General features: G+C 37.6%; 1 protein-coding gene across 3 annotated transcripts in view; it reads right to left on the reverse strand.

The window, feature by feature from the left end:
- Positions 1-14,340, reverse strand: part of LOC123539461 (uncharacterized) — a 40,222-nt gene extending 25,882 nt beyond the window's left edge. For all 3 annotated transcript variants that reach the window (XM_045324100.2, XM_045324099.2, XM_045324098.2), the window contains exons 1-4: positions 14,237-14,340; positions 7,093-7,148; positions 5,500-5,556; positions 3,188-3,415 (exon numbers count right to left, since the gene is read on the reverse strand). In XM_045324100.2, coding sequence (XP_045180035.2) covers positions 3,188-3,415; positions 5,500-5,556; positions 7,093-7,120 — 313 coding nt within the window. In that variant the 5' untranslated portion in view covers positions 7,121-7,148; positions 14,237-14,340. The remainder of the gene's footprint in view (positions 1-3,187; positions 3,416-5,499; positions 5,557-7,092; positions 7,149-14,236) is intronic.
- Between the last annotated feature and the right edge of the window lie 232 nt (positions 14,341-14,572).

A 14,572-nucleotide genomic window follows, 5' to 3' on the forward strand; every position in this document is an offset into this window, starting at 1 on the left:
AAAAAAAATTCTTACACGGTATAGATATGTCAAAATACACCTAAAAATTGGAGGTACCATCCATGTTGTACCACAGAAAAGTGGTCTCGGTTTTTCCCTACGGTCAATAATAAAAAAGTTACTAAAAATAAGCTATTTATAGTAACGTAAAAGGGAAGTAATTAAAACAAGAGGACCATGATGGTCCTGAATCGCTCACCTATCTCCACATGACCCAGTGTTCAACTGAGTATGACATCGTTATTTCTATTATTTGACATAGTGACCTAGTTTTTGAGCACATGTGACCTAGATATCATCAAGATAAAAAATTCTGACCAATTTTCATGAAGATCCATTGAAAAACATGGCCTCTAGAGAGGTCACAAGGTTTTTCTATTATTTGACCTAATGACCTAGTTTTTGAAGGCATGTGACCCACTTTTAAACTTGACCTAGATATCATCAAGGTGAACATTCTCACCAATTTTCATGAAGATCTCGTGAAAAATATGGCCTCTAGAGAGGTCACAAGGTTTTTCTATTTTTCGACCTACTGACCTAGTTTTTGACCGCACATGACCCAGTTACAACCCTGACCTAGATATCATCAAGCTGAACATTCTCACCAATTTTCATGAAGATCCATTGAGAAATATGGCCTCTAGAAAGTCACAAGGTTTTTTCTATTTTTAGACCTACTGACCTAGTTTTTGACCCCACGTGACCCAGTTTTGAATCTGACTTAGATATCATCAAGATGAACATTCTGACCAATATTCATGAAGATCTCATGAAAAATATGGCCTCTACAGAGGTCACAAGGTTTTTCTATTTTTAGATCTACTGACCTAGTTTTTAACCCCACGTGACCCAGTTTCGAACTTGACCTAGATATCTTCAAGGTAAACATTCTGACCAATTTTCATGAAGATCCATTGAAAAATATCGCCTCTAGAGAGGTCACAAGGTTTTCCTATTTTTAGACCTACTGACCTAGTTTTTGACCGCACATGACCCAGTTTCAAACTTGACCTAGATATCATCAAGGTGAACATTCTGACCAATTTTCATGAAGATCCATTGAGAAATATGGCCACTAGAGAGGTCACAAGGTTTTTCTATTTTTAGATCTACTGACCTAGTTTTTGACCCCATATGACCCAGTTTCGAACTTGACCTAGATATCATCACGGTGAACATTCTGACCAATATTCATGAAGATCTCATGAAAAATATGGCCTCTAGAGAGGTCACAAGGTTTTTCTATTTTTAGATCTACTGACCTAGTTTTTAACCCCACGTGACCCAGTTTCAAACTTGACCTAGATATCATCAAGATGAACATTCTGACCAATTTTCATGAAGATCCATTGAGAAATATGGCCTCTAGAGAGGTCATAAGGTTTTTCTATTTTTAGACCTAATGACCTAGTTTTTGACCCTACGTGACCCCAGTTTCAAACTTGACCTAGATATCATCAAGATAAACATTCTGACCAATATTCATGAAGATCTCATGAAAATTATGGCCTCTAGAGAGGTCACAAGGTTTTTCTATTTTTAGACCTACTGACCTAGTTTTTGACCCCACGTGACCCAGTTTCGAACTTGACCTAGATATCATCAAGGTGAACATTCTGACCAATTTTCATGAAGATCTTGTGAAATATATGGCCTCTAGAGAGGTCACAAGGTTTTTCTATTTTAGACCGACTGACCTAGTTTTTGATGGCACATGACCCAGTTTCGAACTTGACCTAGATATCATCAAGATGAACATTCTGACCAACTTTCATAAAGATCCCATGAAAAATGTGACCTCTAGAGTGGTCACAAGCAAAAGTTTACGGACGCACGGACGCACGGACGCACGGACGGACGACGGACGACGGACACCGCGCGATCACAAAAGCTCACCTTGTCACTTTGTGACAGGTGAGCTAAAAATAAATATTGTAAGTGAACAAAAGAAGGATCTGCCAAATAAATCTAGCTGTTGACATAAATGAAATTTCAGATCAGTATCTTCGTTAGTAATGGAGATATACCCATTTTAATTTGAAATAAAGGGAGGTAATTTGACATAAAACCAGTCCATAGTTATCTACCCTGACTGTCTCTGTCCAACTAATAACAATAATGAAATTTCAAATAAGTCCTATAAGTACTTACTGATATAAATCCATTTTGATTACAATCAGGGGAGGTAATCAGATATAAAATAACTCTGGAACCTATGATTGGATCTGATTTGTCATGGAATCCAAGATTTATTGTTGTTGAAGATATTTTAGAAGTTTGTATCAAATAAAACCATAAATGAAGTCTCTATATGGCTGCAAAAGCCAAAATAGCCAATTTTGGACCTTTAAGGGACCTTAACTCTGGAACCCATGATGGAATCTGGCCAGTTGAAGAAAAGAAGCAAGATCTCGTGGTGATACAAGTTGTGTGCAAGTTTGGTTAAAATCAAATCATAAATGAAGCTGCTATTGTGCAGACAAGGTCAAAATAGCTAATTTTGGCCCTTTTAGGGGCCATCACTCTGGGACCCATAAAGGAACGTCGCCAGTTCAAGAAAGGAACCAAGATTTTATGGTGATACAAGTTTTGTGCAAGTTTGGTTAAATTCAAATCATAAATGAAGCTGCTATTGTGCAGACAAGGTCAAAATAGCTAATTCTGGCCCTTTAAGGGGCCATAACTCTGAAACCCATAATGGAATCTGGCCAGTTTAAGAAAGGAACCAAGATCTCATGGTGATACAAGTTGTGTGCCAGTTTGGTATAAATCAAATCATAAATAAAGCTGCTATTGTGCAGACAAGGTCAAAATAGCTAAGTTTGGCCCTTTCAGGGGCCGTAACTCTGGAACCCATAATGGGATCTGGCCAGTTCAAGAAAGGAACCGTGACCTTATGGTGATACAAGTTGTGTGCAAGTTTGGTTAAAGTAAAATCATAAATGAAACCATTATCGTGCAGACAAGGAATTGTTGACGGACGGACGGACGCACTGACGACGGACGAAGGGTGATCACAAAAGCTCACCTTGTCACTATGTGACAGGTGAGCTAATAAAAAGATTGAAAATTATGACATTTAACAATACACAGCTTAGGGTTAGGGTTTTGCCTTTGAGAACGTTTATTTACTAGGAATAGCTGGTTGATTAGCAAATCTCCGTAAGTACAACACATCTTTTACCATTTTTTCCTCCAGATGTTTCTTTATAATCAGTAACCGCTTCATCATAGGATGGAGGTGGGGCCTCATTTTCCTCATCAATGGTTTCCGTGTGTGCCAATGGTGGCCGCCCTCTGAGGTATTCTGGTACAGGCATAGAACGACTAGATCTGATTGGTTCTTCTGCATCTTTATCATCATGATGCATCAGGCTGCGATCACTAGGATCACTTGCTCCACCCTCAGATGCTAAAAATAGACATTCATAGATTTAACAACATCAAATGGTACATGATACATAAAACACAGCGTCCTTGAAAACATATTTGTCTTCAGACATTGAAAATAGATTTAGCAGAATGCTGAAACTACATGTATATATTCAAATGCTTAGCAGCAGTTAGCCACTTCTAAAATTATTCCTCTTTGTTACTTTTACCACTAACATAATTATTACCTGTACCCATAAAAACATGTAAAGAACCCCATGTTCATAGCAGATTTATACATTATTGCCAGGAGCATATAAACCTGCCTCAGTTCTGCTACAATATGTAAACAGACTTAAAGGTGGTCAATCACATTTAAACAACATTTAATGACATTTTTTACTTTTTGTATATTCTGGTAGAGAATTATTTAAAGAACAAAAAGACCGATTACATAGAGTTAGATTCCTATTTGAAATGTATATTTTATTATTTTTATAAAATTTTGTAATTACTCCCCTTTAGTATGAAAGTATATAAAAAGCTGAGTATTTCTTTTTATTTCGATACAATCTCTAGTTTTACATTTGAATTTGATAGACATATCAACTATTGAACAATCTGAACCAAAATGCAAGTTTTAAAGCTGTGTGTAGCTTCTGAAATCATTTATTTCTAATCTATCTTGGTTGCGCAACCAAGATAGGCAAAGGGAGGTAATAATAATTTTTCAAACTTGCATTTCTAATGAATTCCATCTAAATACATAATTTTTAATGCAAATATTTTACAAATATTACAATATGTCTAATATTTATACATTTCCTTAGGCAAAGTATGTTTATCAAATTTATACTTATGATAAAATAACTCTATCTTGGTTGGGCAACCAGGATAGGAAAATGAAATTTTAAAAATACCTCCAGTGAAAATCTAATTTGTATTAAGTGTTAAGTGAACATAAATGATCAGATGCTAAAGTTTCGAACAAATCCGTTTCATGGCCAAAATCTGATTATCCACCTTTAAGGCAGGGTGCATGGAAAAATTGTTATCAGCAGAGATGTCAATATTTGAACATTTTACCTTCTGATGACTATTTTACATTGACATGGTAACCATTTTCCATAAGGTTAACCAAATAAAATGTTATATACCGATTTCAAAGAAGGGCCATAATTCTGGAAAATGTCATCAGACATGAAATTCCTGATAATACATGCATGTCCTCTTCTTGTTGACAAAGTGCACCAATTTGACCCAGTTTCAACAGGATGGAAACTGTAGGAGCAGTTGAGTACACAATATTCTGATGTAGTTTTAATATCTCAGTCTTAAAAAGGTCCATAACTTCAGAAAAAACAAGAGCTGCTTTTGAGAAAAGCGCATGTCTCCCACAACTGCCTTATCAGACTTTCAGTGCTTTGATTATCAAAAAACAAGTTTCAAGGGCCATTATTCCTAAGTGCCTGGGCCAATTTGGCTAGTTATCAGACTTTGCCGAGGCCTTATTGACAAACACATTTTGTTTGAGTTTGGTGAAGATCGGAAGAGAAATGTTTAACTTCTATAGTGCTGACAAGATTTGTGACAGACACACAAACATAGACAGGAGTAAATCAGTATGTCTCCCACACCACTGTATAGTAGGAGACATAATTATTGGACACAAAAAAAGTCCTGATAATATGTGTGTTGATGGTGTATATCAAGTTTCATTTCAGTAGGACGGAAACTGCAGTAAGCGCTGAATATGCAAGGAAGGGTCCAGATGGACAGAGGGATTGAGAGTTCAAAGCCCATATGCCTCACAGTCTTTGACACAGGGGGCATAATTTTTTTTTGTAATTTGGAAATTATATTTCTAAACTTATGAAACTATGAGTCAACTTCAGACTGGGAAGCCTCCAAATCTCAACCTCTGTTACAGAACAATAAGACCCAGTTTCAATTAAATGCTTCCCCCCACCCCAAATTTGGCAATGATTTGGTGTGAATTTTCCAATCTGAAAGACAAGGCCTCTTCCAAATTCCTGGATGAAAAAGCCTTGTAGATAGTACATGTATGTACATGTATATATACTTTTCCACCTGTGGATTACACATGCTATGTTATGGCCTTACCAGTGTTGAAGCTTGTTTCATGTACTCCATCGCTGTCAGACTGGCTATGATCCACACCTGGAACAGAGTTTTACTAAAATGTTAAAATGCCATACCAATAACCAGGAAGCTGAATTTGGAGACCAGTCTCACTGTCTTGCCATTGGTCAATTCCACATTTGTGCTCTTAAACAACCAATCAGGTGCTAAAATGTCAAGACTGGTTTCCAAACTCAGTTTTGAAATTTTTGCACAGCATATGCACAAAATTTCAGGGCCCAATATTAACAATTTTTCTATTGATCTAAGCAAGAATAAATTTAGTCTGGTAGGTATAAAATGATACACAGTCAAATTATGGTGTTTCTTCTATCTTGAATTTTCAAGTAGCATAAGTGTACCTTTTTCATGCTTTATTTTATAACACTGAAATGCACATGAGGTTTTCAATCTAAAATTAATGTCATTTACAACATTCAAAAGGCAGTAATACATGACTTTGTATAAAAATTTACATGACTTGTGTGTGAATGTTACATGTTTTAAAAAATTGAATTTGTAGACATCTCAAACAAGTTTCCCCCAGATTATGATTTAAATTTAGTCTGAATCAAGCTGACAAGATTGATATGAATTTCCTTCATCATGTTCATATATAATCATCTTAAATTTTAAGTTAACATAAACCAGGTAGAACCTGTCAAAATAAAAACATGCTTTTTCTTCCTATAAAAATCATAAAATTAACAAGTTTTTTTTTATTCTTTTATTATTCTGTTTGAACAACAAACATTTTTCTTTCAATGGAAAATTGCAAAGGTTAGATTTAGATTTTATAGTTATCACATTATGTATTAAATAAGTTTGATAATAAAATACATTGGTTCCTCTCCTGGCTTACTGATACAGTTAACACACTGACTGACTTTCCAATAAATACCAGTAATGACCCTGTTTATTGGAAACTCTTTAGCACAAAAGATAGAAATCCCTTATATAGACCTAACATTTTAGCTTAAATTGTAATTTAGAAAATGGACTGTTTTTATTTTGGACATTTTGTTTAAGAAAAGTTTTCATTTCATTTCAACTGTATCAGAATAACTGTTGTCCTGTAAAGTGAGGAAAATCCATGGTGAGTAGTTTCCAAGACTTAGTGGGTATGAAACACATGGAAGCATTTTAACCCTTAGCCTGCTGCAGGCGAATTTAACAGCCTTTGCAAACAGCTTGGAACCAGATCAGACGCCGATTAAATCGGCGCCTGATCAGGTTCCAAGCTGTTTGCTACTCTGACAATATTTTTTCCAATTTTGGAGCAAATTGAATGAACTTTACAATTTTAGCAGACGCCATTTCCAGCAGATGACAATTTATCTAGCATGCTAAAGGTTAAGGAATGTGGCAGATGAGGGCCTCAGATTTTAAACTGATCTAATGTTGAAATAGATATTTTTTTTTTGGGGTGTTCTTAAACATTGATTAATCAAATTTAGATTCATGTAGAGGATCTTAACAAGTGCTAAACTTAAGTTGGATGCCTAAATATGTATATCCTCTTGCTCCAAACTGAAAAGTTATGGCTTAAACCCAAACAAAAATTACAATATTTACCTCTATACTTCTTATCATCTCCATCCATTTTGTCTGTGGGTAACTATCTCTCCAACCTAAATAAAAAGAGTGATATGTTACAATGAAGGAAGTGTCTAGCCGTCCGGTAACCGGATGCCTAGCCTGTGCTCTAGCCGTCCGGTCACTGGACAACTAGCAAATCCTCAGGGGGATTTTCTAGCCATCCGGTAATTGATTTCTTAATGCATGAGTAATGACTTCATATAATTTTAATTGGTAATTCAGATATCAATACTTTTATCTGTAACAAAATATTGTGTGAATATATACCAAAGAATATTTTACATCACCTTGAATAGATTACTGATTTTTCAAGATAAAATTGATTAATAATGAATGTTTAACTTTTCTAAAAGTATTGAACACCGCACTGCCGAATTCCAGATGTTGGGGGTCAAAAGTCTGCCAATCTACAATGTCATTTAAAACTGTTATTCATTAAAAAAATATTTCTATGCTAAAATATGAAAATTGTAAGTATTTAAATTTTAAAAACTATTTTAATTTTGAAAATCAAGTGTTAATAAAATTAAAAATTCCGATCCCATAAAAACATTGCTTTGCTCTGCAAACTTTCGCTTTATCGACTGAATAATGCAGTGATTTATTTGAGATGATTAAAAGTAAATCTTTAGTATGTATTCACACAAAATTTTGTTTGCAGGTAAGTATCGCTTTCTTTACTAAATAACAGGTATCATTACTTATTCATAAGGAAATCTATTACTGGACAGCTAGAAAATGCTTGCACACAGGCTAGGGGTCTGGCTACCGGACAGCTAGACACTTCCTACAATGAATGACTGTTGATGATACAGATCCAAAGAAATCAAAGTATTCATCTACTTGCAGACCTGTCTCTTTTCCTTAATAAGATGATAGGGCAAAATTAAAGGATTAAGAAAGACATTTTGTAGATTTCATATTGGTATGAATTACAGTGTTTGTTAAAAAAGTCTGAGACTAAAGATCGTAGCCACTGCCATTTTGTAAGGCAGTGGCTACAATTACAGTACCGTATTCCTAGCCTCCGATTCTAGGATTACGGAAGTTCCATATTTCTTGACAACCCTGTGAAGATAGGGTAGAATTACGGAAGTATTTAAGAGGCATCAAATATATGTTAAGGCATGCATAAGCCATAAATGATGTTGTAAAAGTACTTATTTCACTTAAAAATTACTTCGTATGTCTGCCAATTTACAAAAAAAATATTTAGTATGATTGTGGAAAGAAAAACTCAGTGTTTTTTCCCAACAATTTGGGAATGGGGCTGGGGCCGGGGCCTTTAAAATATCACATTTAGAGAGAAAATGGCCATAATTTATCATTAACGCATTAATTTAGCAAACTGTCTTGAGTTTCAAATGTGTACGGTTTTAGTTTTGTTTAAAAAAGTTGGGAAAAAAAGAAAATATAATTATATATTTAACTTTGGGAATTTTAGCCTTGAATTTGAAATTGGGAAAAAAAACATACTATTTGCCACTGGGATTGGGGCCCTATTTCGGCCCCAAATTGGCTAGAAAAAAAAACAACGCTGAAACGTATGTATACGGGTGTTGATTTTGCCTGTTTCTTTGCGGAAAACTCGAGTGACAAGCAAAATCAACACATAAAATTTAAAGTATAGAATTTTTTTTTAATCTAACAAAAGAGCTATAAAATATTAATAATATACAAAATGATAGGGCAGGCATGAGAAATTGCTATTTTAAGTAAAATAAGTAAGTTTACAACATCATTTATGCATGTTCTTACATAATTTTGATGCCTCTTAAATACTTCCATAATCCTAGCCTATATTGTAATTGGTGATAAATCAAAGTAGCCCAATACCGCTTACCAACAACCTTAGATGAACGATGATGTATCAAGATGTGATACAGACAGATTCTGGTTTGTAGTGGTTGGTAATGGACGTAAGTCTAACTGGCTGAAACGCTCCACAGGAAATCATCCCTTTCGGTTTCCGGTAGGGCTATCCTCACATAGGCCGGACCAGACCGGAGAGGCACTACACTCCTCCCCGTCCTATAGAAGGAGGTAGTCATAGACCATGGGAGTTAACCATGGTCTCTTACTCACAATAATATGAGAGATTCCTGGGTAAAACCAGTACTAGTATTGTGGCTATTCAGTCACAATACCACAACTATCGGTGACCATGGATCTTCACATCCATAGTGCACCGGGGCTAGCCCCTATGGCTTAAGCTGACTCATCACCGGACTGGAGGGAGCTTCTCAATGTACAGTCTTTGTGCATTAGCATTTGCTAACTTGAGGAGATCACCCCAAGATTGGCCTCTGGCCTCAGCTATTCTGGATGCAACCCATCCAATCATGTAGGGATTGGACTTTTTACAGCGTGGCGGGCTGAAATAAGGAGCATGCATCTCAAGGAGCAAGCGGGAAGACTCTAAGTTTACGGAGCATGTCGAGATAGTCATTGGACTTACATAACTCTGAACCCAACATAAGTGTTAGGGAACACCTCAAACCATATCTGTAACATGTCCAGAGACCCTGTAAAGCAGCTAAGATGAATCAGCTGCTCCTTCATGACTGAGGGGATGACTCTGTAACAAATAAAACATAGTTAACAGAGACTCATCTGAAAGGTTTGTCAAACTTCTGCAATGAATAACAAGCACATGCTCCGGTTGCAGCAAAGTCAGGACTTGCGGAGCTGTTCAGCCCATTTTTCAGCAGGTTAAGTTTGATCAAGAACCGATCTCCCATAATCCTGCTACTTCCGGAAATTGGAGAACTTCCGCCAGCTTACTGAACGCTTTCTCGGTAAGCGCTTTCGGGGGGTGGAATCCCACGACCGTTAAAACACCCTGATCAGACTATGATTTAATACCCTCCTGTGTAGGGTAAGTCTCAGGGTCACAAAAACCCCAACAACTCCCACGAGGTGAACCTCGTGAGACTCTAGGGGGTTCAGATTACTCATCTCCTTCAGAGATGGGTTAGTCATCCCCCACTCCTTCATAGTCCTGTCAAGGTGACAGTGACTATCAAAAGCCTCAGGCAACTTAGGGAGGTTCTGTTGATCATCCTTGGACAGCTGAAATAAGTGTCCAAGTTTCTCAACCTGGTGTCGCTCAATCATCGACACCAATGACAACAGAAAGCGCCAGTGCACCAAGGCCCTGACATCATCACCCTCCGGTCTTAATTTCACGTCCCTGGGAACCGACACCCCCATAGTCACACCTAAATCAACCATTGCCTGCACTGTGGAGGCATCTGGCTGCTCAACCGAGGATAGTGGACTCAGCGATTCAAGATAGACCAGCAAATCACTGAGCTCTCGATGTGCTCCTAAAAGCCACCTGCAGCACAGCTTCAGGGCGCTTAATCTGTGTTGAGATATTTCTGTGAACCGTATGACCGGGTTTACGGCCAATAAGCTAATGTTGGTTCGGGAGGTAAATGCGCCTGCTCACCTAATGTTTCCTCAGCATCTGGGTAAAGGCCAGTCCCCTAGTGATTACTCAGATGAATTGGTCCAAAAGTTGTGGGAGGCACATGATACAGCCCGCAAAATGATGAAAACTTCCTCAAAAAGAATGAAGCGCAATTATGACTTGCGTTTACTTGAGAGGAATTATGAGGTAGGTGATAGGGTTTACCTACTTGATACTGAGGTGTTGAAGGGTAAATGCCGTAAGCTCTGTCCACCATGGAAGGGACCAGGGGTGATAGTATCCAAATAATATCATCTTTCCTCTTCCGTGTGAAACTTAGAAATGCTGTTTTGGCAGTAAACCATGACAGACTAAAAAAGAGTAAGGACAAGGAAGTGCCCCAGTGGATTAAGCACTGGGAGCAAAATTCAGGTGACATAACTGCTGCTAAGGGCAGCGACCGAGTCTACTGCTTATGTCGAAAGCCATGGCAGGGTATTTATAATCCAGTGTGATTTCTGTATGGAGTGGTTCCATGGGTTCTGTTTGAACATAACTGCGTCTGATGCACTAGACATAAATCAGTACAAGTGTCCGGCTGTCAAAGAAGAGTGAGGACTCAAAATTGATCATTTTGGGTATGTTTTCAGAATATGGCTGAAGAATACAAAGACGGTCTGGACAGGGTGATTAAGGTGCTAAAGATGAGCAACCTAGCAAACCCAAAAGAAATGGCAGCAAAAATCACCTGAAGTAGGTGATCGAACAGGTTTGAAATCCTGTTGGACCAGGTCCGTGAAGCCAAAAGCAGGCATAGGTATAGCTGGTTAAGAGATCTGGCCAGGGAGTTAGACGTTCTACAGTGTCACTCCCGTGAGTGGATTTCCCAGAATGTGAGCCGTTTGGGGCCCATTCATAAATCCAAGTGGCAGGATGCCCCATGTGGACAGAGTAGGGACATCCGATTAGGGACAGATCCGGCTATTGAACCGACTGGTGAGAACCTCGAGTTGGTTCCTCCGGCAGAGCAACAGTTGCTTGTTGGGGGAGAGGCCGACAGCGAGTCAGAATCGGTTTCCTCTGGAACTTCTGAAAAGTTGCTGGGATGTAACAGCCCAACACTACCCTCAGGTAGTGGGAAGCCGGTTAGTCCTGTTAAGCCTCGTCCGCGTGAGCGAGACGAGAGTAAGACCCAGCACAGTGCTTCTGGAACAGGGCAGGTTCCACAAGGCCCTGATTCTAGAACGCTTAGTCCGGCAGAGAGGGCACCAAGACCTATTGGGCAAGGCAAGCCTCAGCTAGTCATTACTGTGCCGGGTAAGGGGAAGCAGCCTGCTGGTCAGGGGAAAGGATCCCATGTTAAAGGCTGTTCTGTTCAGCATTCGCTGAGTGGAGAAACCCTTGCAAAGATGCCCAAGCCGTCTTTGGGGGAAACAGGGCAACCAGGGCATGGCCCTAGTTGTCCGGTAGGAGGATGTGGGGCAGGTGTTAGTCGCAAACATGCGCATCTCTGTCATTTGCCCAGTGTGTTTAATCTTGCTCTTTCGGGAGAAGAAATATCCCACCGCTGCCACCAATATTGTAATTGGTGATAAAACAAAGTAGCCCAATACCACTTACCAATAACCTTAGAAGAACGATGATGTTGTATCAAGATGTGATACAGACAGATTCTGTTTTGTAGTGGTTGTAATGGACGTACGTCTAACCGGCTGGAACTCTCCAAGTGAAATCACCCCTTTCGGCTTCCGGTAGGGCTATCCTCAAGTAGGCCGGACCAGACTGGACAGGCACTACACCTATCCTCACAGGGTTGTCTAGGAATACGGAATTTCCGTAATCCTAGAAGCGGAGGCTAGGATTACGGTACCGTAATCGTAGCCACTGCCATTTTGTAAAGGCAGTGGCTAGGGTTACGGTACCGTATTTCTAGACAACCCTATGAGAATAGGCTAGGATCACGGAAGTATTTAAGAGGAATCAAATATATATGTTAGGACATGCATAAATGATGTTGTTAACTTTTTTGTTTCACTTAAAATAGCGATTTTTCATGTCTGCCATATTATTTCGTGTCATCGATCCGCCATTTTGGGTTAGTAAAATATAGGTGGACAGTTATTTATGCGCTGTTGATGAATGATTATGAACGATAAAAGTTAAAATATTCTTAATGAAAATAGTAATGTTTCAATATTTACATAATTGTCCAACTATATCCACAGGTGCCCGTCCAGTCTTGGTGCCAATATGGGTGCCGCCCCCTCAAAAAAAAAAAAAAATTAAAAACACTGTTTTAAGCCTAAAACGAAAAAAAAAATTTTTTTCCCTATATATACTCTTATATGGAAAAGGTGCATGTGTTGCCGTAACGCTATGGAGGTTTACTAGGACACGCTGTGGAACAACCAAAATGTCCAGTTCAGTATTAATGCAAGCTACCCTGCTGCAATTTACACATCATGCATTTATAAAATAGTAAACAATCCTATTCTACCTAGCAAACAGCCTTAAATAACTTACATTTAAATTCTAAGACGCAAACAACGGAAAAGGTTTTCGTTTGAAACAAAATGGCCGATCGTCACTGTTATTTTGCAAGTGTCTAGACAATTTGGCTTGTTTGAATGTCATGATTATGCAATTTTTTTCTTTCATTTTTAATTGTTTTTCTCTATTTTGTTTTCTTTTCTCTTTCTTCTTTAACTAACCCATAACAGGCTGGTAACATTGCCCGATCGGGCTTTCGACATAAAAAGTAATATTTCTTGAAAACTAATGAAGTTATTTTTTTCAAACTTAGTCCATTTATTAAGCATAACAAATTATACAAATTAGAATAAAAATAACTTGGTTGCCTTCAGTTTTGGTAGAATTATTTCCCCTTTTCAGATTTTTATGACGCATAATCTTTGAAGTCCAAAAAAATATGTTCTAATGCTAAGTTTAAAACAAAAAAAGGGTTCAATGGCTTTCTAATGCTCTAAATTATTGCGCTAGTACATGAATGTTTACATTTTACTCTGCTTTCACTTACAACATCATAGAGAAATGTTAGTTTTAAAAAAAATGCTCGTACATCTGCACTAGAAACGAAGTATTAACCCTAAATATATAGAATAAAGGTATTGGCGCACAAGTTTGGAGCAATAGAAAGCCATTGAACCTTTTCTGTTTTAAACATTGCATTAAAACATAACTATTTTGGACTTCAAAAATTATGCATCATAAAAATCTGAAAAAGGGAAGTAATTCTAACAAAACTGAAGGCAACAAAGTTACTTCTATCTTGATAAGCATCATATGTTATGCTTAATAAATGGACCAAGTTTGAAAGAAATATCTTTATTATTTTTCAAGAAATATCCCTTTTATGTCTTAAGCCCAATCGGGCAATGTTACCAGCCTGCATAATACGACAGACATGAAAAATCGCTATTTTAAGTGAAACAAGTAAGTTAACAACATCATTTATGCATGTACTAACATATATATGATTCCTCTTAAATACTTCCGTAGTCCTAGCCTATTCTCATAGGGTTGTCTAGAAATACGGAACTTCCGTAATCCTAGAATCGGAGGCTAGGATTACGGTACCGTAACCCTAGCCACTGCCTTTTGTAAACACTTCATAGGAAATGCCACTGATGATAATTTACTATCAGCTAAATTCTTGTCATAAGCATACTTATCTAAATAACTTACTTGATTGATGGTTGCATTGTACAGAGTTTATGCAATGAGAAACAACTCAAAAGTTGTTATTTTGAAATAATTTATGTTCGTTGCTATTTCAGGAAGTAAACATACAAACTCCAACGCAGTGATCTCCCTTGCCGCTTCGCTCATTGATCACTGCCAACACAAATTTTTTAGCTAAAATTGAGCTAAACGGACTTTTTTATTTAAATATTTTTTTCGTTATTTTTTCCCAGTGTTTTCAAAGTTTACCCTTCTTTCAGCACCGGCGAATGTTCCATAATAAAAAAATAACGATTGTAAAATTTATTTACTTATATTCACAGAATAATTTCTATCCCC

The sequence above is a fragment of the Mercenaria mercenaria genome, chromosome 18 (genome assembly GCF_021730395.1).
Source record: "Mercenaria mercenaria strain notata chromosome 18, MADL_Memer_1, whole genome shotgun sequence".
Lineage (NCBI taxonomy): Eukaryota > Metazoa > Mollusca > Bivalvia > Venerida > Veneridae > Mercenaria > Mercenaria mercenaria.